The sequence below is a fragment of the Myodes glareolus genome, chromosome 27 (genome assembly GCF_982192425.1).
Source record: "Myodes glareolus chromosome 27, mMyoGla1.1, whole genome shotgun sequence".
NCBI lineage: Eukaryota > Metazoa > Chordata > Mammalia > Rodentia > Cricetidae > Myodes > Myodes glareolus.
The window spans coordinates 43,775,919-43,799,662 of record NC_142052.1 but is presented as its reverse complement, the minus strand read 5'-3'; the positions used below and the strand labels follow the sequence as shown (position 1 = coordinate 43,799,662).

At 43.6% G+C, this 23,744-nt stretch overlaps 1 protein-coding gene across 1 annotated transcript in view; it reads left to right on the top strand.

Annotated features, from left to right (window-relative positions):
- Nucleotides 1-23,744, top strand: part of LOC125396754 (catsper channel auxiliary subunit tau) — a 44,022-nt gene that overhangs the window by 19,569 nt on the left and 709 nt on the right. The window contains exons 3-12 of the mRNA XM_085684213.2: nucleotides 675-726; nucleotides 2,716-2,861; nucleotides 5,739-5,864; nucleotides 6,327-6,371; nucleotides 7,591-7,659; nucleotides 11,172-11,251; nucleotides 16,579-16,713; nucleotides 18,794-18,899; nucleotides 21,193-21,265; nucleotides 23,424-23,461. Of these exons, the coding sequence (XP_085540339.1) occupies nucleotides 675-726; nucleotides 2,716-2,861; nucleotides 5,739-5,864; nucleotides 6,327-6,371; nucleotides 7,591-7,659; nucleotides 11,172-11,251; nucleotides 16,579-16,713; nucleotides 18,794-18,899; nucleotides 21,193-21,265; nucleotides 23,424-23,461 (870 nt within the window). The remainder of the gene's footprint in view (nucleotides 1-674; nucleotides 727-2,715; nucleotides 2,862-5,738; nucleotides 5,865-6,326; nucleotides 6,372-7,590; nucleotides 7,660-11,171; nucleotides 11,252-16,578; nucleotides 16,714-18,793; nucleotides 18,900-21,192; nucleotides 21,266-23,423; nucleotides 23,462-23,744) is intronic.

The following is a 23,744-nucleotide window of genomic DNA, read 5'->3' as shown; positions in this document are numbered from 1 at the left end:
GGCCGATGGTTTAAAAATTGACCCCTTTGTCCTCCATTGACCCCTTTATCCACCGTGCCCCCTCGCCAACCTCAGAAGCAATAGCTTCCACGTGGCCACAAACCTTGCTTGGGTGGTGAGAAGGCAAATGCACAAAGGCACTTGCCACCTGCTAACCCTGAGGACCTGCGTTTGAACTCCAGGACCCGCATGTGTCTACACACACACACACACACACACACACACACACACACACACCACAGGTGGGTTGAGGAAAGGAGAAAATCAGGAGGAGAGAGAGAGTGGATGTAATAGAAAATTGTAAAGAAGAAACAGTATTTTAAGAAGCTTTTTCTATTTGTGTGTGTGTGTGTACCTACAAGTATGTGTGTGTACCTACAAGTATGTGTGTGCCTAGTGCCCATAGGGGCCAGAAGAGGACATCAGACCCCTTGGAATTGGTGACCTGATGTGGGTGCTGGGAACTGAGTTTGAGTCCTCTACAGAGCACCGTGTGTCTTAATCACCGAGCCACCTTTCCAGCCCCATGAAACCACGCTTATAGTAAGAACAAACAACAAAGTCCTTCTCATGTGAGAAATTCACTCCGACTGTGGTTTAAAGATTTAAAAACTTCATTATGAAACATAAGAAACTTAACTTTTGCCTTTTGTGTCTTGTTGCGGCTGTTGCAGGTCGGCTGCCTGGCTGTTCACGTAAAGAGTTGTAGACAGTTTTCTCACAGATGTATCCTTTTGGTCTGCAGACCACAGCATCTGCATGCCTTTCTGCTCTGGTGTCTTATTGCAGAGTCGCTCACTACTTGGAAACAGAGCGGCTTGAAACACTAACCATCTGATCGTCAAGCGCTCTGTTCACCCTCCAGGTGGTACTTCTTCAACGTGTTCGCTTTGGCTGCTGTTTGGTAGTTGAAAGGGACAAGGATGCTCTGCCTTCAGGGTGGACGCCTGCAAGGTTGGACTTGGCCGGGTGGGATGGTTTAGAATGCTTGTTCTGAGCTGAGCCGGGCAGTGGTGGCGCATGCCTTCAATCCCAGCACTCGGGAGACAGAGGCAGGCGCATCTCTGTGAGTTCGAGGCCAGCCTGATCTACAAGAGCTAGTTCCAGGACAGGCCCCAAAGCTATAGAGAAACTCGGTCTCAAAAAATAAATAAATAAAAAATAAAGCTTGTTCTGTTCATGGATCACTCACCCTCCTGCACTTGTTTTCAGTTTCCAGAATATGACACATTTATAACAAAACCTTAATTACCACAGTTCTTCCTGCTCCCTTGTATCTTACTCTCGAATGGGAGTCTCTGTCATCCATCCTAACGCCAATTTCGGTTGCATTCACTGGGTTTGTGTTAAAATGGTCACGAATGCCTGTTCAGATCCAAGGACAGCAAAAATAAATCCCATTCTTTTTTATTATAATAAATAATAATGTATACAATATTCTTTCTGTGTGTATGCCTGCAGACCAGACCTCATGATAGATGGTTGTGAGCCACCATGTGGTTGCTGGGAATTGAACTCAGGACCTTTGGAAGAGCAGGCAGTGCTCTTAACCACTAAGCCATCTCTCCCCCCCATAAATCCCATTCTTCAATGTAGAAGTTTAACACAAAGATTTTTTGGCCATCTGTGATTTCCTTCAATCACCACATAAGCTAAAGGAAAACCGTGGTATGCCCTTAAGAGATAATGCTAATTTACACATAAGCAATAAGTCTGCTCAAATGTTTTTAAAATGAATTTACTTTAAATTTGCGCCTTGTTTTGGTTCTTTGAGAGTGTGTCTTTCTATGTAGCCCAGGCTGGCCTTGAACTCTCAACCCTGTCGGAATTAGGGGTGTGGATGACCGTATTCCTCTACACCTATTCTTCAGCCACTCTCGTTACGGCATTGCTTTTCCTCTTTTTGTACAAAGGGTTTTTTCTTTTTTTAAAAAAAATATTTCTATAGAGATGTGTGAAGAAACTCAAATCTGGAAAGCATTTTTTTAAACTCAAAGTACAGTGAAAGCAATATAGTACCATCAGAATGGAGACTAATTCACTAATGAAGTGAATTAGAGTAGACCACTTTGCTGCGAATTCTATCTTAAGATTCAGTTATTCTTAGTTCATTTACCTGTTTGCCCCCAACACCTTGGCTGGCTCATGGGAGCCTGTTCCTCATACTGGATTGCCTCGCCCAGCCTTACTACAAGGGGAGGCGCTTAATCTTGCCTCAACTTGCTATGCCTTGCTTTCTTGATACCCAAGGGAGGTCTCCCCCTTTCTGAACAGGAGGAGGAGTGGATTGGGGGAAAGGGGATGCAAGGAGGGGAGGGAGGGGGATCTTTGGTCAGGATGTAAAGAAGATAATTGATTTTTAAAATTTCTATATATCTTTAAATCTGAAAAGTAATGTCAGTTATAGATTATATATACTTAGTCATCTTAAAATTAATATATAGAAACATTGCAAAGAAATTACAGTGAGAATGCAAGGATAAAAATAAGGAGAGGTATGTGGAGATGCATAAACGCTCCTGATGATACTGTGCCTAGCAACGAGAGTCAAAGATATGATTATGAAAGCTTTTCCTGTTACTCAATATGCTCAGAGATTGTCTTGTCTCTGTACTTGCTTGAGTTTTATATTTTGGCCCGGGTTGTTTAATAGATTTTACAATGCGTTGTTTGATCAATTACACCGAACTTGTTTCCTAACTATTTTATTCTCAGTCATTGTACAACAACATGTTAATGTGTTCATTCGCATCTCTATAAACCACGTCACAAAATGCACGAAACTCCGGAACTTGAAAGCCGCCAACAACGAAAAGAACTTTATACTCAGGTTTGACGAAGTGAAGTATTTTTCTGTACAGGTAATGGGAAAACTCTCTTCTCAATAGAATGATGTGTCTTTATAGCTTTCAAGAGTTCTAAGTACTTGCATCTTTGGGGAGGAAGAAAAAAAGGCAGGCCAGAACTAAGAGTAGTGCTTTTTCATTCTGGGTCCGGCAGTGTTGTGCTCCCCCGGGCTGCTGTGGCCTGTGAAACTCTGCGAAGCACCTGCCCGCACCAGACGCACCAGACCCATGCACGTCTTCCCTGGTGTGCTGCTGCCTGAGGCGCCAGGATGCTCATAGGAAGGCTTTGCCTTGCTCCTCCTCTCTCCTCCGCAATGCTCCTCCACCTTTCCTGTTTTCGCTCTCCAATTCCTTTCTCTCCTCTACTATCTTCTAGACCCCCATACTGTTTTTACGTAATAGATTGCAGCCTTTGTAGCAACCCCAAATACCTCTCTCCCTCCCTCCCGCTTCCTCTGACTTTCACACACACACACACACACACACACACACCATCTTCAGGGATGAAGGAACTGAGGAGGCACAGCGGAGTTAAAGGACTTGCTGGGACCACGGGCTGCACACCGTGGAGCTGGTGTTGGATACACTCTGGCTTGAAATCATATTACAATAAATGACCTCTCAGCTGGAATTTGGGCTTCTGTTTACAGTCAAGCTTCTTAAAAGCTTACAAATGTCTCCAAACTTTGAAAGAGTGGCCAATCGTCCAGTGGTAAAGAGCCCTGACCGCTCTTGAAGAGGTCCTGGGTTCAGTTCCCAGCACCCACACCAGGACGTAACCCCAGTCTTGGGGTGTCTGAGTTCCCCTTCTGGCTTCTCTGAGTACCTGTATGCAAATAGTGTGTATGTATACACTACACACACACACACACACACACCAACTCTATTCTACAGCTACAGGATTCATTAATTAGCCCAATCATTTCTTTAAAAAATTATTACATTGAGTTTTACGGAAATTCTAAAGGATTTCATCTATGCTCCAAATGTCTTTGTAAACTTTATTTTAATTAAGTGTCATATAGGAAAGATCATTTTTAGTCCCAAATTCTTAAAAAGTAATATGGGGGCCAGTGAGTAAAGGCTCTTGCCCCAAGCCTAAAGGCATGAATTTGATTCCTGGGTGTCCCATGGTAAAAGGAGAGACTGGCTCCTACAAGCTGTCCTGTGACCTCTCCATGTGTACTATGGCACATGTGCTTCTCCTCACCTACACACATACACACGTATGTACGTACATATATACATGAACAAATGAATGCAAAAAGAATAAGAAACAAGACATAGTTTTAAATTATTTTATTAGACTATCAATGGCATAAAGTGATGACTTTCCCTGACATTTCCGTACATGTGAAGAACATACATGCTTGGATCATATTAACCTCTCCATTATCCCCATTCATCTTCCCGCCCCTTCCCTTTTCCTTGTTCTGAATCACTAACAACTCCCCTCTTGCTTTTATGTCCCCTTTCTTTCCCACCTAAATCCCCGTTATGAGCGAGCGTTGGTCTTTGTAAACCTGGCATTTTGTGATCAACATGGTGATCTCCGGTCCCACATTTTTTTCCTGGAAAGGGCTGCTGTTGTATGCATGCTACAGTTCTGACAGCCTCTCAGCCCGTTCCTGGGCTCCTCGGCTGGTGCGCCACAGTCAGCGCAGGTGTGGAGGCTAACTCTACCATGTGCTGACTTGGATTCTTTGGTATCAGCACCGGTGTAACTGGACCAGGAGGTTGCTCCGTTCGCAGGTTTCTGCATTCCCGACAGTAGGGTCTAAGCCCGGATCCTCTCAAGCTTGGATGGGCTTTTCTGCATGAGAGTTTTTCTGACTGGAGTGAGATTGAATCCATGTTGTTTTGGTTTGCAGTCCCGGAGGGCTACAAGTAACAATCAGAGCATTTCTTCATTGTTACTTGTACTTACCCTTTGAAATGTAACTGTGCAGCTCGCTTGCCCATTTGCTGACTGGGGGTGATTTATTCTTTCTGGATTTACTCCTCTGAGTCCTTTACGTATTCCGGATTTTAATCTCCTGCCAAATGAGTAGCTGGCCAAAGGAGTTTGCTTTCCCACGCAGAAGTGTTTTAATTGATGTCTTCCTGCCTGCCAATCCTTGCTGCTGTTTCTCCAGCTGCTAGGGCTCTGTTCAGAAAGTCACTGCCGGTGAACGTGTCTTGAAGTGCGTTTCTCTTGGTCTCTTAAAGTCTCGGGTCTTACACTCACCTCTTCCATCCTCTCCGGATTTGTTTTCGTACAGAGTGAGAGGTGGGGATCCAGGTCGTTCTTCTGCATACGGGTCTGTGGTTTTCTCCAGCACTGTTTGGCGAACTGTCTTTCCTCCGATGTATATTTTTTTTTGTCCCCGTGGAAAATCAAGTAGCTGTGTGGCCTTATGTCTGGGCCCCATATTTGATTCCACTGATCAAGGCCTGTTTTGTTCCAGGGCCATGCTGTGTTTGTGACTATGGCTCTGTTAGGATAATTTGAAATCGAGGATTATGCTGGCTCTGGCAGTGTTCCTACTGCTTATACCTAAATCACACTTAATCTTTATCCGTAACTCCAGTAGAGCGTTGAGGGCACTTTTTTAAATATATAGTTAAAAGGACAATTCGGGAAATAGATGATTCAAAAGATCATAATTAATATTAGACATAAACAAGTCCTGATTTTATTGACCTTGGAATATGTGGAACGACAAACTTAGAAAGTCACAAGACTAACACGCAAAAACTAATAATTAGCGGTGCCCGCGATACCATATCTATATCTCTATCTATCTATATATGTATATATATAGTATGCCTTACGCAGGTATTTATTTGGAAGTTACGTCTGAAATCCAGGCTTGAAATCTAATACTTCCGTTCATACATTTTGGCACTGAGGTTCCCAGACGTCAGGATGACGAGAGGAATAATATTTATTTGGAGCTCATGCAAGATGGAGGAAGTCCAGAAAGACCCGCCCTTTCCTTGGGCAGTGTTGACGCACATCTTTACGAAATAATACAGGTATGTACAACAATATCCCTCTTTTCCCCTCAGTTACATGGGGTAACCTATAGGAGAGCAGAGAGAACCACAGGTGATGGCCACGGATCAGGGATGGCAAAGATTCCAGAGCCTGTCTGTGCCTTTGGTGTGTTAAGGTCCTCCACTGTATCAAATTTGCCATGGAGATTTGCGTTTAGCCAGAATGGCGGTTGGTGTCCAGGAAGGGAAGTCTGCCAGCAGGAACCTCTCTACCCTGCCAATGCTATTGTCTGTGTTGATTTCTGTCATTCGCAACAGGGTTTTTCTTCAACTGAACCCTCATTAGATTTGTATTTTAATTTAGTTAAGGTGATTTGTATGAATATTGTATTTTAGCTGTCAAATTCATGTATTTTTAAGAATGACGACTGGATTTGTATGCTAGTATGCTTTCGATAAACTACAGACACCGGCGTGAGTCATTCTACCTCTCTTTTCCAGAAAGGCTGTTTTACCGAAGTCCTGGAGATGAAGCACAGGAACTCGGTAAGAGCGGCCCCGGCCTTCCTCAGATTACCCGTGTGTGCGATCTAACAATGCAGAGAGTTTACTCTGGTGGCTTATTGCCTAATTTTTAAGATTTTTTTCGATTTTTTCCCACTATATTAACCATAGCTATATGAATTAGCAAAAATATGTGTAATAGAGAAATTATCATATTTGCCCACACATTCTTCATTTTTAATATAAAATTTGGGCATTGTGTTTTTCAGACTCAATTTAGCTTTTTTATATTTTTTATAATTTTAAAAATTATAATATAAAGTCACTTCCCCTTTCTATTTTCTCCCTCCAACTCCTTCCACGCACGCCTCCCCCCTTTCTCTTTCTCAAATTCGTGGCCTCTTTTTCTTTAATTGCTGTATCTATACATCTATAAATATGTTTTAAGAATTTGGTCCTATTAGTAAATTGTGGAAGAGAGGCTTAGAAGAAACCACTGGACAAGACTGTAAAATGTCAGCAGCTGCTGTCCATGCACCAACGGAGTCTCTGGAGAAGTGTTTACAGTCTCTAGTTCTGACCGCACCTCAATGTTAGTGATTTTATCAAATGATCAGTCCGAGTCACTCCTGCTGCCTCCTGGCCAGAGCAGGGTTGCGGGATGTATAAAGTCACAGAGTGGGGGCCTCTTTTTTCCCTTCACACATGGTCAACCTGGGTGGTTCAGAGGTGAGGTTGCACGTCTCAGTCTGGGGTAGATAGGAAAGGCATGTGAGTAAATCATAAGGCCTATAAACATATATAAAATACATACCTTATGCCGGTGGTGGTGGTGCGTGCCTTTAATCCCAGCACTCAGGAAGCAGAGGCAGGCCGATCTCCGGTTCTCCCGCGAGTTCAAGGTCAGCCTGATCTACAAGAGCTAGTTCCAGGACAGCCAGGGCTGTGATACAGAGAAACCCTCTCTTGAACTCCCCCTCCCCCAACAGAAACCAAAATATGTACATATACGTCAATATCTTAGAATAATCCTACTAATAATTCTAAGTTAAAATTTTACACATTTGAGCACTAGCATTGTGCTAAGGCAAAAGGCTTCCAACGTCGTTGGAACCGAACAGAACTCTGTTGGCATTCCCTGCGTTTGTGAAGCTTTGGTCTTTTTTCTCAACCAGAAGGGTCCCCCTAGGCTTTTCTAAAGTGTCCGATTATGACGCTGTCAGGTTGGGTCACTTCTCTAACAGCTGCATTCCGCTTCCAGTTTATCTGCAGGGTGGAGGTGGAGTTCATGTTTTCCTATGGAAACTTCGGTTATGGATTTTCACATCAGGTTAGTTCCCTGTTTTAAAGAAATGTCTTCTGTTTGAGCGCATCGATCCAACGGTTCTATTCCTAGCCTCTTTTTTTTTTTTTTCCTAGCTGGGCAACTTTTAAAAATAAGCGTTTTTAGGGCTGGCGTACAGAACCTGACGACCTGGGTTCAATCCCAGGAGCCCACGTGGGGGAAGGAGAGAGGCCTCTCCCTCAAGCTGTCCTCTGATCTGGGCATGTGTGCCATGTCTCATACACTCTTTCTAGAGAAATAATGAGTGTTTTAAAAAAATGGTGTTTCACATTCTGCTCTTGAGATATGAGACCTTTTCTTCACACACATTCACACACATACACACACATGCACACACACCCACACATGTTCACACACACATACAACCCCAAAACAAACAAAATAAAACACTTTACCACATGTTTGCCTATACGTTTTAAATGATGACATTTTATTCAAAATTAATTTATTGTAAGACTTCCTTTCTATTGCTCCTCCACAGTTTTATTATTAAAATCAATGCTATCTTAGGCATTTTACTGAGTGTGGGGTCTTACGCCTAGAAATAGTCATCAGAAATGGCGTCATTGGTCATAGGCACATGCCTGTGATCCCAGCTTTCAGACTGAAGAAAGAATTAGTCTAGAAAAATTATACCATATTGTAGAAACACCGTCACCTAGTATTTGAAAGAACTCTTTGTTTTGGTTTGGTCTTCCAATCCAGGGTTTCTCTGTGCAGCCTTGGCTGTCCTGAAGCTCACTCTTTAGACCAGGCTGGCCTCAAACTCACCGAGATCTGCCTCCCTTCTGAGTGCTGGGATTAAAGGTGTGAGCCACCACCGCCCAGCAAAACTACTCTTGCTATATCCCTGGATGATCAAAATTCCAGGCGTGTTAACCCGGTCCTGTGAATGCTGATTAGAAGGGTGACCTTTTATTTCAGATTCATGTTTAACAGTCTTGGATGAATTTCGGTTAGTAATTGAGAATAAGGAAATTAATCTTGCTAAATAAATCTACTGCTGGGTTGATTAAAAAAAAATCCCTATGGGGTGTTTACGTTTTTGCCCACAGTACACCATGATTGTGAAAATGTCTTGGAGCAGAAGTGTACAGACAATAGCCACAAAGAACAAACCTTTTTTTCCTAATCTGCTTTTCCTGTTTGTTCATCTACTTATTTACTAATTCTGTCGCTGGGTGTTAGCACAGCCTTAAGCACAGCAGGCAGATGCTCTGCCACTGAGTTAGGTGCCTGGTACGCGGCTTTTAGAATTAGCGACTTTCCGGACAGCTCAGGATGGTCCCGAGTTACCTGTGGAGCTGGGGTTTCCTTTAAAGTCCTGATCCCTACCTCAGACCAAGCAGTGCCGAGGTTGCCGTGCTAACGCACTGGCACGCCTGGCTATTTTACCCTATTCTCTGTGCATGTGTGCATGCATGCTTGGGTGCCCTGAATGTGCATCTGCACATGTGTGTGGAGGCTAGAGCTAACTCTAAGTGTCATTCCCCAAGAGCCCTTTCTCACTGGGACCTGGGGCTCAGCAGTTAGAATAATCCAAAGGACCCCACCCCCTGTCCGTCTCTCCCAAGCACTGGGATGGCAAGGCCTGTCACCAAGCCTGGCTTTTCTCTCTTTTTTTATTACTGATTTTTATTGAGCTCTATATTTTTCTCTGCTCCCTTCCCTGACTCTCTCCTCTCCTTCAACCCTGTCCCAAGGTCCCCATGCTCCCAATTTACTCAGGAGATCTTGTCTTTTTCTACTACCCATGTAGATTAGATCTATGTATGTCTCTCTTAGGGTCCTCATTGTTGTCTAGGTTCTCTGGGATTGTGATTTGTGGGCTAGTTTTCTTTGTTCTTTGTTTAAAAACCACCTATGAGTGAGTACATGTGATAATTGCCTTTCTGGGTGTGGGTTACCTCACTCAAAATGATGTTTTCTAGCTCCATCCATTTGCCTGCAAATTCAAGATGTCGTTATTTTTTTCTGCTGTGTAGTACTCCATTGTGTAAATGTACCACATTTTCCTTATCCACTCTTCAGTCGAGGGGCATTTATGTTGTTTCCGGTTTCTGGCCAAGCCTGGCTTTTTATGTGGGTGCTGAATACAGAACTCAGGTATCTCGGTTTTCATGGAAAGTGCTCTGCTGACCGAGCGGTCTCTCTAGCCTTTGCAGTCTTCTCTTGCGATGATCACGCCTTAGGAGAAGCTGTTATTTCTGGAAGTTATGTGTAGCAGTCATAGCTAATGAGTATAACGTTAGAAGTCGGTTTTGTGTCCAGGATAAGCGTAACATGTGAGAGCGTCCTTAGAGGGAGAGGTGATTTTCCGATCTGCAATCCCAGCACTGGGGAGGTGGAACAGGAAGATCTCTGGGGCTTGCTGGTCAGCCAGTGTAGCCTACTTGATGAGCTCCAGGCCAGCGAGAGACCCGAGGTTATCCTCTGGCTGACACATGCAGCACACACCCCTCCAGATACAACTGAGCACACAAATGCATGACAAACAAGTGCACACGGAGAGAAAGCAGTAGCTCATTTTCAGATGAAACTAGGCAAGTGTTGTCTTACGTATGTAGACCTCACTGAAAACACAGAGCAAAAGTATGATATGGAAAAGGACTGACTGGTCGACAAGAGTGCCGCTTGACCATGAGCCTTTCACGCTCCCTCCCCGCCAAGCGTGATGATGTGGGAGGTGCCCTGGAGCCCAGATAATACAAACCCAGAGGGAGACATTGGGGTTGACCTGAAGATCAGAGAAGCAAAGCAGTCAAGCCGCTAGAGAGCTCTTCCCTCTATGACATCTTCAGACTGAAAGAGAGGAGGTCCTGGCTCATCCCACCTTATTTCCCTCCCTAGCACTGGGATTAAAGGTGTACACCACCACTGCCCGGCCTCTGTGTCTAACTAGTGTGGCTGCTGGGATTAAAGGTGTGTGCCACCTCTGCCTGGCCTGTATGGCTGACTAGTGTGGCTCGCTTTGCACTGATCTTCAGGCAAGCTTTATTTACTAAGACACAAATAATATACCACTATAGAGCTCCATATAAGAGGTAGAAAAATCTACAGTCATGCCCTGTGTTGCACACTCACACCCCGTGTTGCACGTTTACACCCTGTGTCACACACTTATGCCCCAGGTTGCACACTCACGCTCTGTGTTGCATGCTCACGCCCTGCATTGCACACTCATGCCCTGGGTTGCACACTTATGCCCCGCGTTGCATACTCACGCCCTGTATTGCACACCATGTTGAAACCTTGAATGAATTACTGTTCTTTAATGTGATATATAAACTACTCACACTTACCTCCTACTTTTATCAGAAGGGTTAGAGAAAATTAAAGGTGTGTAATGCTTGGCAAATGTTCAGTGCTCAACAAATTAAGCTCCCTTCTTCTTTCCTCTTCTCCGTAAACACACCACTCAAGAATGGTATAGGCCTTCAGGGGCGGGGCTGTTAGTCCTATCATGGCGAATTATACAATCATATAATTTTATCCAGTTAAAACCTCTTCAAAAAATCATCGAGCCTTCCATGTTTATGAAGATCGCCCCTCCTCCAGAAAGGACGGACCCCATCACGTAAGTGTTTTGATTTCGTTACTTTATTAAGAGCAAAGGGCATTTCAAAGGCGCGATGGAGCATATCATTTATCTCGAGACTCCCTGAGAGAGCGTGGCCAGGACACCTAGATCCTAAGGTAAGGTGAGCACTGAACTCCTTTGCTTGATAAGGTGAGAAAAAGAGCCAGGTGTTGTGGCTCATGCCTGTAGCCCGAACTCTCGGCAGGTAGAGGGAAGAGGATGGGGAGTCCAGGGGGTTACCTGAAAGCTTGTGGGGAACAAGCCAGCAGACAGAAAGATGGGAGAGAGCCTGAGTTTCTAGGTGCCCCCCCTGGAGAAAGTGAGTTTCTAGGTGCCCCCCTGGAGAAAGGAACTGAGGTCTAGAGACAAGAGGGAACGGGTGGCTCCTTCGTGAATAAAGAGATGGCATAATGAGGAAATTAGCTAGCAAGATCGTCCTTACGGAATATAGAGAAAGAACTTCCAAGATCCGTGTGTCTAGTGGTTGCCAGCTTCTGTTCTACAGGATGTCAGTGTTAGCCCACGCCACCCCACACCAGCTGTTACTTCCAAATGGGCTGTAAAACAAACAAACAAACAAAATCAACAATAAATGTTACTGTGTTAAAAATGTTATTAGTGGGGCTGGGAAGATGCCCTACAAGCCGTGTTCAGATCCCCAGCATCCACGCATAAAGCCAGTCATGGCTACAGGTGCCTATAACCCCTAGCTTTGAGGGACAGAGGCAGGGGTTTGCTGACCAGGCCAGGTGAAAAGGCAAGCTTCAGGTTCAGCAAAAGGGACCACGGCAGAGAGGGACGGGATAAGACACATTTACACTTATGCACCAACCCCACACTCCATACCTCCCCCCACAAAACATATTTTAAGTTGTTATCAAAGGAAATGTAGCTTAAATGTAGCGTTCCAAATGATCTTAAAACTTCAACAGTAAAAATACACGTCAAGAAAAATACGCACCAGAGAAAGAGCTATCCAAGAAGAAGGATTTGTTCTGAAAAATTGAAACGAATCAAGGAAATTAGATATGGGATGTGGGACTCGCTCTGGAGACCATTCCAGGACAGCCAGGGCTACGCAGAGAATCTCTACCCCGAAAACAAACAAACAAACAAACAAATGAAAAAGATACTGGATGTGATACTGTGTTCTGAAGGGATTTTTCCTTATGGTCTCACTACTGGGTATCTCATTTTTAAAAACCCACTTTATCTACTTGATAGTTCCAATTCATGAAATTATAAAGTTTGTTTTTTTTTAAATTTTGTCTTGATCCATTCATTTATAAAACATTTACTAGATGTCTGCCACATTCCCAAGGCACTGAAAATACAAAGAAAAATAGATGTCCTCTAGTTCTCCTGCCTTGTGCTTATAGTTTAATGCACAGGTAATTTGAAAAAAAATGACTTATGATTGTTTGCTTCTGGAGTGAGAGCTCTTTAGGCGCCAAACACAGGGAGCTGCATGCTATCGGAGAAGCTCTTGATTTCTCTTGGGGAACTTAAGAAGGAAAAAATTACCAAGTAACACCCCACGAAAGAAAAAGTGAAGCGAGATTTGAAAAACGAATCCAAGGGAATTCATCCCCCACAAAGAGAATATATATAAAATCAGGTCTGTAGGATGCCATGTTGTGTCCGGGGTAGTGAGTCATGAGCTTCAGAGTCTAAGAGCAGAGGGGCAAGGAGGTGGGGAAGACAGAGACTCCAAGACGGTGACGAAAGCCAGCCAGGACAGGCTCACGTCCAGGCTTTCCCGTGTGCTCGCTGTGTTACCTCGGGGAAGTTATTTTGGCTCTTTGCTTTATTTAGTAAAAAGAATTAAAATTGCCGGGATGCATTGTCGTGACCAACTTACCCAGGGACCAAGAAAGTACTGGGTGGAGCCTTTTAAACAGGGGCCGCCTGCCGGGCAAGCTGTTCTAGCCAACACTTGGGCCATAGGATCCAGCAGGTCTAATGGTGTCTTCTGTATTCAGGGAAGAGAGAGAGATTGCTTGGCTCCTTAAGGAGGCACCCGTGGATGGATTATATAACAAAGCTTTAGAATGTTTGGATGAAACGCTGATGGCTGTACAAACGGCAGCTCTGCTTTTGAGAGGGAACTCTGGCCTGCCAGTGGAGCTCAGTGGAGACTTCATGTGTAAACCGAGGCCATCAGGCCACCACGTAACCTCCGCTGCCATCCCACTGAGGGTTGTCTGGCCCACTCATCCGTAAAGCTGGCAAAAAATGGTGCCGTGTGATTACTTACCTACCCTGGACAATGGTGCCTGTTTCGGGTACGGCTTTGCTTGCCCTGTGTGCACTGACTGTGTGTAGACTTAACACCGCTCCTTCCACCGTCGTGGTATTCCACGCGGCATTGCTCTGGTTGTTGTGATGGAGCCACAGCAAACGAAGCGCAATAGCCTACCCGTGATCCGGGGAACCCATTCTTACTACGTTCCCTGCCGTCCCGAAACAACCAGCTCCACAGAGCAGTAGAATGACCTTCCCAGTAATCAGCCACAGCACCAGCTCAAACACCCAGACCTGGGCAAGCTTCTCCAGAAGGTTTCACATGCTCTGAATCAGTTACCAACACCTGAGGGGGTTTCTCCCATAGCCAGTATTCAGTGGTCCATGAACTGAGGCGTGGAAGTGAGAATTGCCTCTCATTGCCACTCCTTGTGACTCACGAGCACGACTCTCTCTCCCCTTCCTGTGATCTTGGCAGCTTCTGCTGGCCTAGAGTTACTTCCAAAAAAGCAAATGCTTCCACTGAGAGACCGCACTGCGCTAGAAGTTAAGACCACAACACAATTACCTGGGGTCCCCGTGACCTAGAACCAACAGGCAAAGGAGGGAGTCCCTGCCCTGGTAAAGAATTGACCCCAACCGCCAAAGAAGGCATGGGAGAAGGGAGGGTGTGCCTAAAATACAGGAGACCCGTTAGGGAATCTCTTCATATTACCATTCTCTGCAATTAAGAGTTGGGTTTTTTTTATTTTTCATTAGAAACTACTTGGGGATCTAGAAAAAAATAGTTCAATGATTAAGAGTACTACTGTGTGACGATGTTTTCCTTTTTGCTTTCTGGAGGGAGCACCACCCAGCTCCACACACAGAGGCTTATTCCTAATTATGAATGCCTGGTCTTAGCTCAGCTTGCTTCTTTACCTCTTACTCCGTGACTGGTTGGGTGGCTGAGTGGCCGGCCCCTGATGTCCTCCTCTCCTTCTTCCTTTGTTCCTTATTCTCTCTTTATACACTCTGCCTGCCAGCCCCACCTAGCCTTGCTTCTGCCTCGCTACTGGCGGTTCATCTCTTAGGCCATCAGGAGTTTTAGACAGGCAAAGGCTCACAGCTTCACCATTAATCAAATGCAGCAGAAACAAATGTAACACACCTGAAAATAATAATTCCTAATGGAGTCCTGGCTCCTCTTTCAGAGTGCTGGGGTTATGTTCCCAGTACCCAGAAGGTGGCTCACAACTACCAGTAATTTCAGTTCCAGAGTCTGATGCCCTCCTTTGGTTTCCTGGGCACTGCACACGCAGAGTGCATGGGTACACATACAGGCAAAAGACCGATATACATAAGTAAATGAAATCTAAAAAAAAAAATTAAGCGTTATTTGATTATTTGGCATGGGAGGCATAGCACCGCGTGTGCGTGGAAGTCAGAGGGCAGCCCGTGGAAGCTGGGTCTCGCCTTCTTTCGCGTGATGCCAGGTTCAGTTTTGGCAGCAAGGACCTTTGCCTGCCGAGCCATCTCACTGATGCCAAATAAGAATTTCGTAGAAAGCTACAGCATCGTAATATGCAGAGGACTATTCCCGACCCTGAGGAATGAAAGTTTTGAGGACATCCCCAGGCAAAAAACCAGCAGAGGTGATGCTGAAGTAGAGGAAGGACAGAATGGTCAGTGGAAGAAGAAAAATATACAGGCTGTGACATATGAATACAGAAACAAGGGCTATGCCTGTTATGAGAAGTTCCTCACCAGTTGGTTATGAATATATTCGCGTATATAGACATATATGTAAATAACTTGTTTTTTCCCCTCTCTTATCCCATATCATACAATATCACGAAACTAAATCTTGGGGATATTGAGGAGAGTAAACATCTCTCAAAACTCGATTTCCTCTCCAGCCTGTCGGCAGACGGAAGTTGTATCATGTCAGATGGAACTGTGATCACATGATTGCCTTCCTTTGGAGGTTAAGAATGACTGAAGAAAGGCAGGGTGGTGGTGGATACGCCTCTAAACCCAGCACTTGGGAGGCAGAGGCAGGCAGAGCTCTGCTGTGGGATATTTGTACCCTGCATAAAGATACATTGCTGTGATGGGTTTAATAGGGAGCTGAATGTCCAATAGCTAGGCGGGAGGTACGGGTAGGACCAGGAGGAGAGAGAGGAAGCAGGAGGAAAGAACTGAGACGCAGAGGAGACGCCATGGTGATACGGAATGAGGTGGACACACAGAGTGGGAGAGAGGTAAAGGCCACGTGGTACAATGTAGATGAACATATGGGCTAATTTAAGCTCTAAGAGCTAGTGGAACAAGCCTAAGCTAAGGCCAAGCTTTCATAATCAACAGTAAGTCTCGGTATCATTAATTGGGAGCTGGCTGGGGGGAGGTGGGGACAGAGAGACTCATGCACAGACCGCTAGGTACCCACGTGGTATTACCACGTCCTGAACCAGGGAATGCTGTGGAAACACGTATTTAGAGGATGGAAAAATTCTGCATTCTATTTTGGACCTACGAACCTCAAGGTGCTCACCACTGTACATAGCAAAGACTAGTGTTGGCGAAACTGTCGAGTGTTAGCTATGGCTCTCCCTAGCTGTTAGACATGGAAGGGAAGTGGTTAATCTCTTCACTCCTGGCTTTCTGGTATGTCAAGTGGATTCAGTAATTCTTGTCCTGGGGGTCTGCTGTGCAGGTGGACTAAGACAACCAATACAGACAGGCATACGAATACAGTGTCTGACATCAAATCTAGTCCATAGAATTAGATGTTTGAAAGGATGGGGGACCCTGAAGGCAGATTTGGCTATAAATGGTGGCCAAAAGATCTGAACTTTTTATTTCTCCTTCCTCTGGGTCTCCTTCTCCATCCCTATTGCCCACGGTCTTGATGAGTAACCAAGAGAGCAAGAGAACCCCAGGATTCCAATTCTTGCCTTCTTCCTTACCTGTCTTCTTGACAGCTCGGGGTAGTGGGTGAGCTGGTACAAGAACAACAATTCAAAGCAGCAGCTACCACACTAACTTTAGGGATGCCCTCTGCTGTAGCGTTGGCATCTGACTCTACTACCGTTTTTCAGAAATGTTATTACCCCGCAACGAGTCGAATACCCAGCATTCTTATCCCCAGAACTTAACGTTTCCATTGGGGCTGCTGAACCCAACCATCCAAAAGCCGTGCGACTTGAAAAGCTCCAGGAGAAACCCCGGGAAAGGTAAACAGCACACATTTCATTTGTTTCCATGTAGTCTGCGTCACTCCAAATTCCTTGTGTTGACCTCAGGCTTCCCACTGACCTAGGGATCCTCACTGTGACGCTGCTTCATGTGTCCCTTGTAAGGTACTTCATTATGGTAGGAAAAGAGGTGAAAACCCACTCATAAGAAAGCAAACAAGTTGCTTTCTTCATACAAGTCTTTTCCGCTGTCTCTCATGCTATTTTTCCTTGTCCTTCTCTGTCGATTCCTTCTGTCTAACATTCCACCCCACTGGCTCAACCTTTCTTTTTCACCTGCAGTTGAACTAACACAAGCTTGAATTTTAGTTATTTTCTCCCTCGGGTATGGGATTTCCATGGATTTGTATAGTTCCTCCCTCTCTGCCCAAATCCCCAGCCTTGACTTCTGATCTTTTGGTCTTTGTGATAAGTCGCTCAGACCCCTATAAATAAGGCACACCACGGCTTTATCTGCAGACATTTATTGCTCCAAATTCTTAGATTAAGTTTTTTTGAGAAAAAATAATATGGTCCTTGGAACACACCATCGTGTATTTGGTACTTAGGGAACACACAGCGTACAGTAGACATTCAGTGAGTCTTGGCAAAGCAGACAGTGTGTCAGATTAGAGGACAAAGGTGTGTCCTTTGGTCATGCAACTCACCTTAATGGATTTATGGAGGCGGAGAGCTAGTATGTGCATATACTCACTCTCTACGTAAACTCTCATAGGTTACTTCAGACTATCTCATTGCCCATTGTATGACAACGGACAACAAAGTCTGGGTGAAATATGTTCCAAAATTTTGTTTGAAAGCAATGAGTTATAAAAGAGGTCCAGAGGTGTCAAGTCCATCATTTGGGGTCATCATTTTCAAGGGACTTGGTGACAGCCAAGATGATAAAAAACAAACTGAGCAGAGCTAGGACAGACATGCAGTCATGAAGGAACAAAAGCCAGAGCTCCGCGTATCCCAAAGACAATGAATTCCATAACACCCAGACTTCTACTTGGGCCACCAATGAGCCATGACGGACCGTGACTCCAAATGCCACGTCCTGGTTGTCCACCACGGGTTCCTGTTCTGGAGTTAGGAGTAAGAGAGAGCCTGAAAAACACTGATTTTTCTGGGAACAGAGGCCCCGCTTTGGATCACCCTAATCTTAATGTCAGCTGTTCTGAAGCAATAAGAGTAATCAGTGGTCTTAGCCTCCAGCGTCCTAGGCAAACCCTCCGTCACTGAGCTGCACCACCAGCCTCCTCAGTTAATATGTTAAAGGTTTAAGCTCCGATTTGCCAATAGTTAAAGGTAGAGCTTTTGGGAAATAACTGGATTAGGTTAGATTAGGTTTGAGGGTGACGCCCTTGCAATGCAATCAGTGCCCTTATAAAAGTTATAAGAAGAGAAGTCATGATATCCCTCCCTCCGCTATGAGGAGATAAGATGATGGCCACCTGAAGCCAGGAAGGCCCTCACCAGAATCTGGGTGAGCTGGTACCTTGACATCAGACATCCTAGCCTGAGAATTATGAGAAATGAATGTCTGTTGTTTAATCCGCCCACTGTATGGTATCCTGTTATTGCATCCCAGACTGACCAAAATAAGCAAATTAAAACACTGAGAATACATAATGCATTATTGAATAATTTCTGAAGTATGTTTATAAAGCTTAGATAATGGTAATAAAGTTATCATTTGCATAAGAAATACATCATTATCTCTAAGATCAGAAGTGTATTTTATGCACCTTTAAGAGGCTTCTCTTTCCTTAATCACTTCCCATAACCGTGACCCTTAATTTTGTTGTAATCATTTCTTTTAACTGTTTCTTTAGAGAATACGTTGTTAGTTTGTCACTTTGGGAGCGTCTTGTGAATGGGTCATATTGTATTATTATTCTGTGGATTTTAATATACATATATGTGTGTGTGTGCGTGTGTGTATATATATATGTGTGTATATATATATATATGTGTGTGTGTATATATATGTGTGTGTGTGTATATATATGTGTGTGTGTGTGTGTCCCTCTGTCACTTGTGTTTTTCATCTGTAGCTGATTTTATTGTTTAGGTTGGAAAAAATGAAAGAGGAATATAAAAATCTAAACACATGGATGGAAAAATCTGACTATTTAAGAAACCTTATTACTCCAAAAGTGGCTTCCAAAGTTTCAGAGGTAATTGCCAAAACACATTCTCTCCTGTGTAGTGTGTTATCCACTGTTTAATCGAAACATGCCTTGAGGATTTAAAATGTTTGATCAGGTAATTGCTCATTACCATTAAGTAAAATGCTATTAGCCATTCATGTTCCTCTCTGTGTTAACAATGTGCCATTCAGTAAGTGTTTATTCAGAATTTATAAGGTTTAATCAATTGGCTAATCTAAAGTGTACATTTCAGTGGCCTTCAGCCTGCCCATCAAGTTGCACACCCATCAGCGCAGTCCATTTTAGACATTGTCACTCTTTTTAAACGGAAGTAGCCCAACGCCACGAGTCAATACTTTCCCAGTTCTCCCATTGCCTTCCCGCCCTCTGCAGCAGCCAACCTATTTTCCTCTATATACATTTGCACACGAGTGGAATTGTGTATAAACACGTGGTCCTTTGTAGCTTGCTCTTCTCTCTCTCCACGTAATGTTTTCTTGTTATAACATATACGAGCAACCCATCTGTTTCTAGATATATTTTATGCGTTTATCCCCTGATAAACATTGAGGCTCTGTACACGACTGAGCTCTGCTGAAGGATGCTGCTGTGGTCGCTCACGTACAAACGCTCTCTGTTTTCCTTGAAATGGGGTTTCCGCCGTGCAGGCTGGACTTATTCTTGCTGAGTTGCCCAGACTAACCTCAAACTTGGAATTCTTCTGCCTTGGTCTCCCAAGGGCTGAGATCCCGGATGTAGACCAATATATTTGGCTTCCCTATATATGTTTTTGTGCGAACAAACGCTTTTAATTTTGCTTCATGAATGCCCAGGAATGGAATCTGGATCAAATGGCAGTTCCCAGTTTAAAGTTTTGAAAAACTGCCAAGCTATTTCGACAAGCAGCTTTGCTATCTTGCATAGAAAAATGTGTGGTGGTTTTGAATGTTGACCACTTGCTCATTTTCCATATGGTCATCGCTGCTAGTCCTGATACTCCTGACATTACTGTGAATTCAAAGTGCTGACTCGTGGCATTTTTAGTTTACATTTCTCTAATGATGGATGGTGTGAACGTTTTTTCATACACCCACTGACTGTTTGCATATCTTCTTTGGATAATTATTTATTCAAATGTCTCAACAAATTTTCAGTTAGATTTTTTTTTTCTGCCTTACTGTTGAGCTGCAGTGGTTCTTAAAACTGTGTTTGAAATTTAGATACGCCATCTAACCCATCCATTTTGATCAAGAAACAAAGGATTCCTACCTCAGATAAAACATTTCAGAACCCTGAAATACTAGTCATGCTGTGTTTATAGTTTTATGTTTTACAATTTCTCTGTAATAATTGGGCAGCAATGCAGTATTATGGGTTAAATTTATTACTACTTACTAATATAGAGTTAATACTTTAGGGGAAACTTGGAACTCGTTAGAGAGGGTGTGGAGTTGTACTCTTATTTTTAAAGGTGCTTTATTCAATGTCCCTGTAAATAATAAATTTCCTTGGACTTCTGTAAATATATTCATAATTTTAAAGACATAGTTCGTAATGTGGCCCGATAAAAATACATCTCTGGGCTCCACTCTGTAGTAATGAGGAGCGGGCTGCTTCCTGCCATGCCCAGCTAGCTTATACCTAAAGTAATTACACAGAAACTGTATTCATTGAAATACTGCCTGACCCATTAGCTCTAGCCTCTTATTGGCTAACTCTCACATCTTAATTAACCCATTTCTATTAAATCTATGAATCACCATGTGACTGTGGCTTACTGGCAAGATTCTAACCTATGTCAGTCTCGGGTCGGAGAATCATGGCATCTGCCACACTTCCCTTCTTCCCAGCATTCTGTTCTGTCTACTCCACCCACCTAAGGGCTGCCCTATCAAAAGGCCACGGCAATTTCTTTATTAAACCAATGAAAGCAACCGAAATACAGACGGACCTCCTACACCACTCCCTCACTACTTGAAGTTGTTCAGTTAACGTTGTGGTTTGCGGCCCTCTTGTTTTCATATTGTTCCTTAAATGATAAACGTCCCTCGCTCTCGGAGTTATTCTCTCGGGAGCAGCAACCCCTCTTGAAATCACGCTCCATGGATTCAGGTCCTCACCAGCTCCGTCTCAGCCTCTGTCAACTTAGAGGGAAAATGTGTCTTAAAATTGCCTTAACTTTATATTCTCATCTATGTGAGTTTTATGACTGAAACCAATAAAGTATTCTTTAAATAAAAATTATGAAAACAGGAAAAACATTTTAGTTCTTCAAGTATTTTGCCCAACGTGTTTTCTTTCTTTCTCTCTGTGTGTCTAGGAACCTAGTTTGAATGAACTATCTGAAGAAAATTCTAGTGTGTTGGACGAAATGTATGGAACTATAAGACATGGTATAAAAAAAATCATGTTAATTTTTATTATTAAGATAATTAAAGCAAGGTGTTGTATTGTAAAAGTTACTAATTTGTTTAAAATTGATTTCACTTTTGTCATAGATCAAATAACATTTTATTGTTGTGCCAATTACTTTGGTATTTTTAAAGAATGTCAAAGAGAAGTCTTAGACCCCCTCCCATTAAGAGTTTTCTACCTTTTAAAATCGTTTTGTGTGTATGGGTGTTTTGTCTACATACATGTCTCTGTACCACGTGTTTTCCTGGTGCCCTCAGAGACCATCAAAGAGTATCATTTCCCCTAGGACTAGATTCACATGAGATTATGAGCTGCCATTGGGTGCTGGGAACTGAATCTGAATCCCCTGCAAGAGCAGCCAATGTTCTCACGGCTGTGTCATTTCTCAAACACCAGGAGTTATAAAAAAAAATATTGGTTCTTCACTTCTTTCAAGATAGAAAAAAATTTAAATCTCAACTGTGATGTTTATAAGATACTTTTGTTAAGCATTTTGAACTCTTGAGGTAGAAGACACTGTAGAACCATTGAGGTATGGTGTGTGTGTGTGTGTGTGTGTGAACAGAGAGGGCAAGAGATGAGACACAGAGACAAAGAGAAAGAGACAGGCAGAAGGAGAGAAGATTTGTGCTGGAGGAAATTCAGTTAGTATTTAATTTGAGAACTTAACCATAGATTACCAGTAAGAGAGCTAATTAGTGTTTCCACAGTCTCCCAAACATCCCTCTCAAATTTATCTAGAAAGCAAGTTGACGTAAACGACTGTGCTTTAAACACATGGTTATACATCTTCAAAGTACGTAGTGTAAAGTTCCTGTTGCAAGGGTTTTGCTGCAACTTACTCATCTTTCCACACTCTCTCTGTTTCCCCAGCTATATCAACCTTATGTACAGGTGTGTGTGTGTGTGTGTGTGTGTGTGTGTGTGTGTGTGCGCGCGCGCGCACGCGTGTGCACATATGCACACACATATCTCTGTCACTGCACTAGTAGAGTAGAGTTGGGTCTCCAACCTACGCTACCCGGTTATGCAGGCTTCCTTTTAGTGCAAAGCCGAAACCCCAACCCAGGACCTCGCATGCAGGGGGCCAGCACTCTGGTCTCCCTCCAGGGTTCCAACTCTGATGCTTTAAGTGTAAGATAATCACAGACTTCCTCTCTGTACCGCAGACCAGGAAAACATAAGGACTCTCTCACCGTGGGGCTTATTTGAATTCCATTTTTCACTTATCCAGGTTTTTGTATTCTATTTTTCAGACATGCAATGGAGTGTCTAATGACTTGACTCTCTTTGGTATTTCTGAAGTCTCCAGTATTTATTGCAGCGCGCGCGCGCGCGCACACACACACACACACACACACACACACACACACACCACACTCCTACACGATTAAAAGTTTAAAAATGTATACTTTGAAGAGAAGACCTGAAATAAACAACTGAACTTCATACCACTAAGAACTAGAACAGAAACCAACTTCAAAGTTAGAGGAAATAAAGATCATAGTGGGTTTTTTTTTCAATTAGAGAATTGAAAAAGACCAACGAAGCTAAGTTTTTAAAAAGATAAATAAAAACGACAAATTGGGCTAGACTAAGAAAAGAATAGACTGTGACTGGAGAGATGGTTCAGAGGTTAAGAGTATTTGCTGCTCTTGCAGAGAACCTGGGTTCAGTTCCCAGCACCCAGATGGCAGCTCACAATCACCTGGAGTTCCAGGTGATCCAATGCCCTCTTCTGACCTTCCCAGGCAACAGGCATGCACATGGTGGGCAGACATACCTGCAGGAAATACTCATACATGTAAAATAAAAATACATCTAAAGGGCTGGGCGGTGGTGGCACATGCCTTTAATCTCAGCACTGGGGAAGCAGAGGCAGGCGGATCTCTGTGAGTTCAAGGCCAACCTGTTCTACAAGAGCTAGCTCCAGGACAAAGCTCACTTTTTAGACCGGGCTAGCTGGCCTTAAACTCAGGCAATCTTCCTAGAGATTTGTTAGCCTGTTTTCACTAAGGTAGTGTTCATATTTGAATAACTGCTTTAGTAACTCTTTGCTTGAAGGGAGGAAAATTATAATATATGTAAGTAATACAATGTTAAATAAAACAGAGTACTCATTATTTTTTAAAACAGGTTTCCATCCCAGAAAACCTGAACACATTTCACATGAGGTAAGAGAATTTCTTTCTTTTCTTTTCTTTTTATTCTTTTAAGATTTATTTTATTTTGTGTCTTGCCTGAACGTGCAAAGCACATTCATGCCCGGTTCTTGCAGAGGTCAGAAAAAGGCTCAATTTCTCCTGGAACTGGAGTTATCGAGCTTGTGGGCCACCAGGTGGGCACTGGGAATCGAACCTGGGTCCTCTGCAAAGGAAGCCAGTGCTCTTAACCACTGAGCCATCTCTCCAGCCCCCAAAGAAGGTCTAATTACCATGATTCTATGAAAGGATGGGT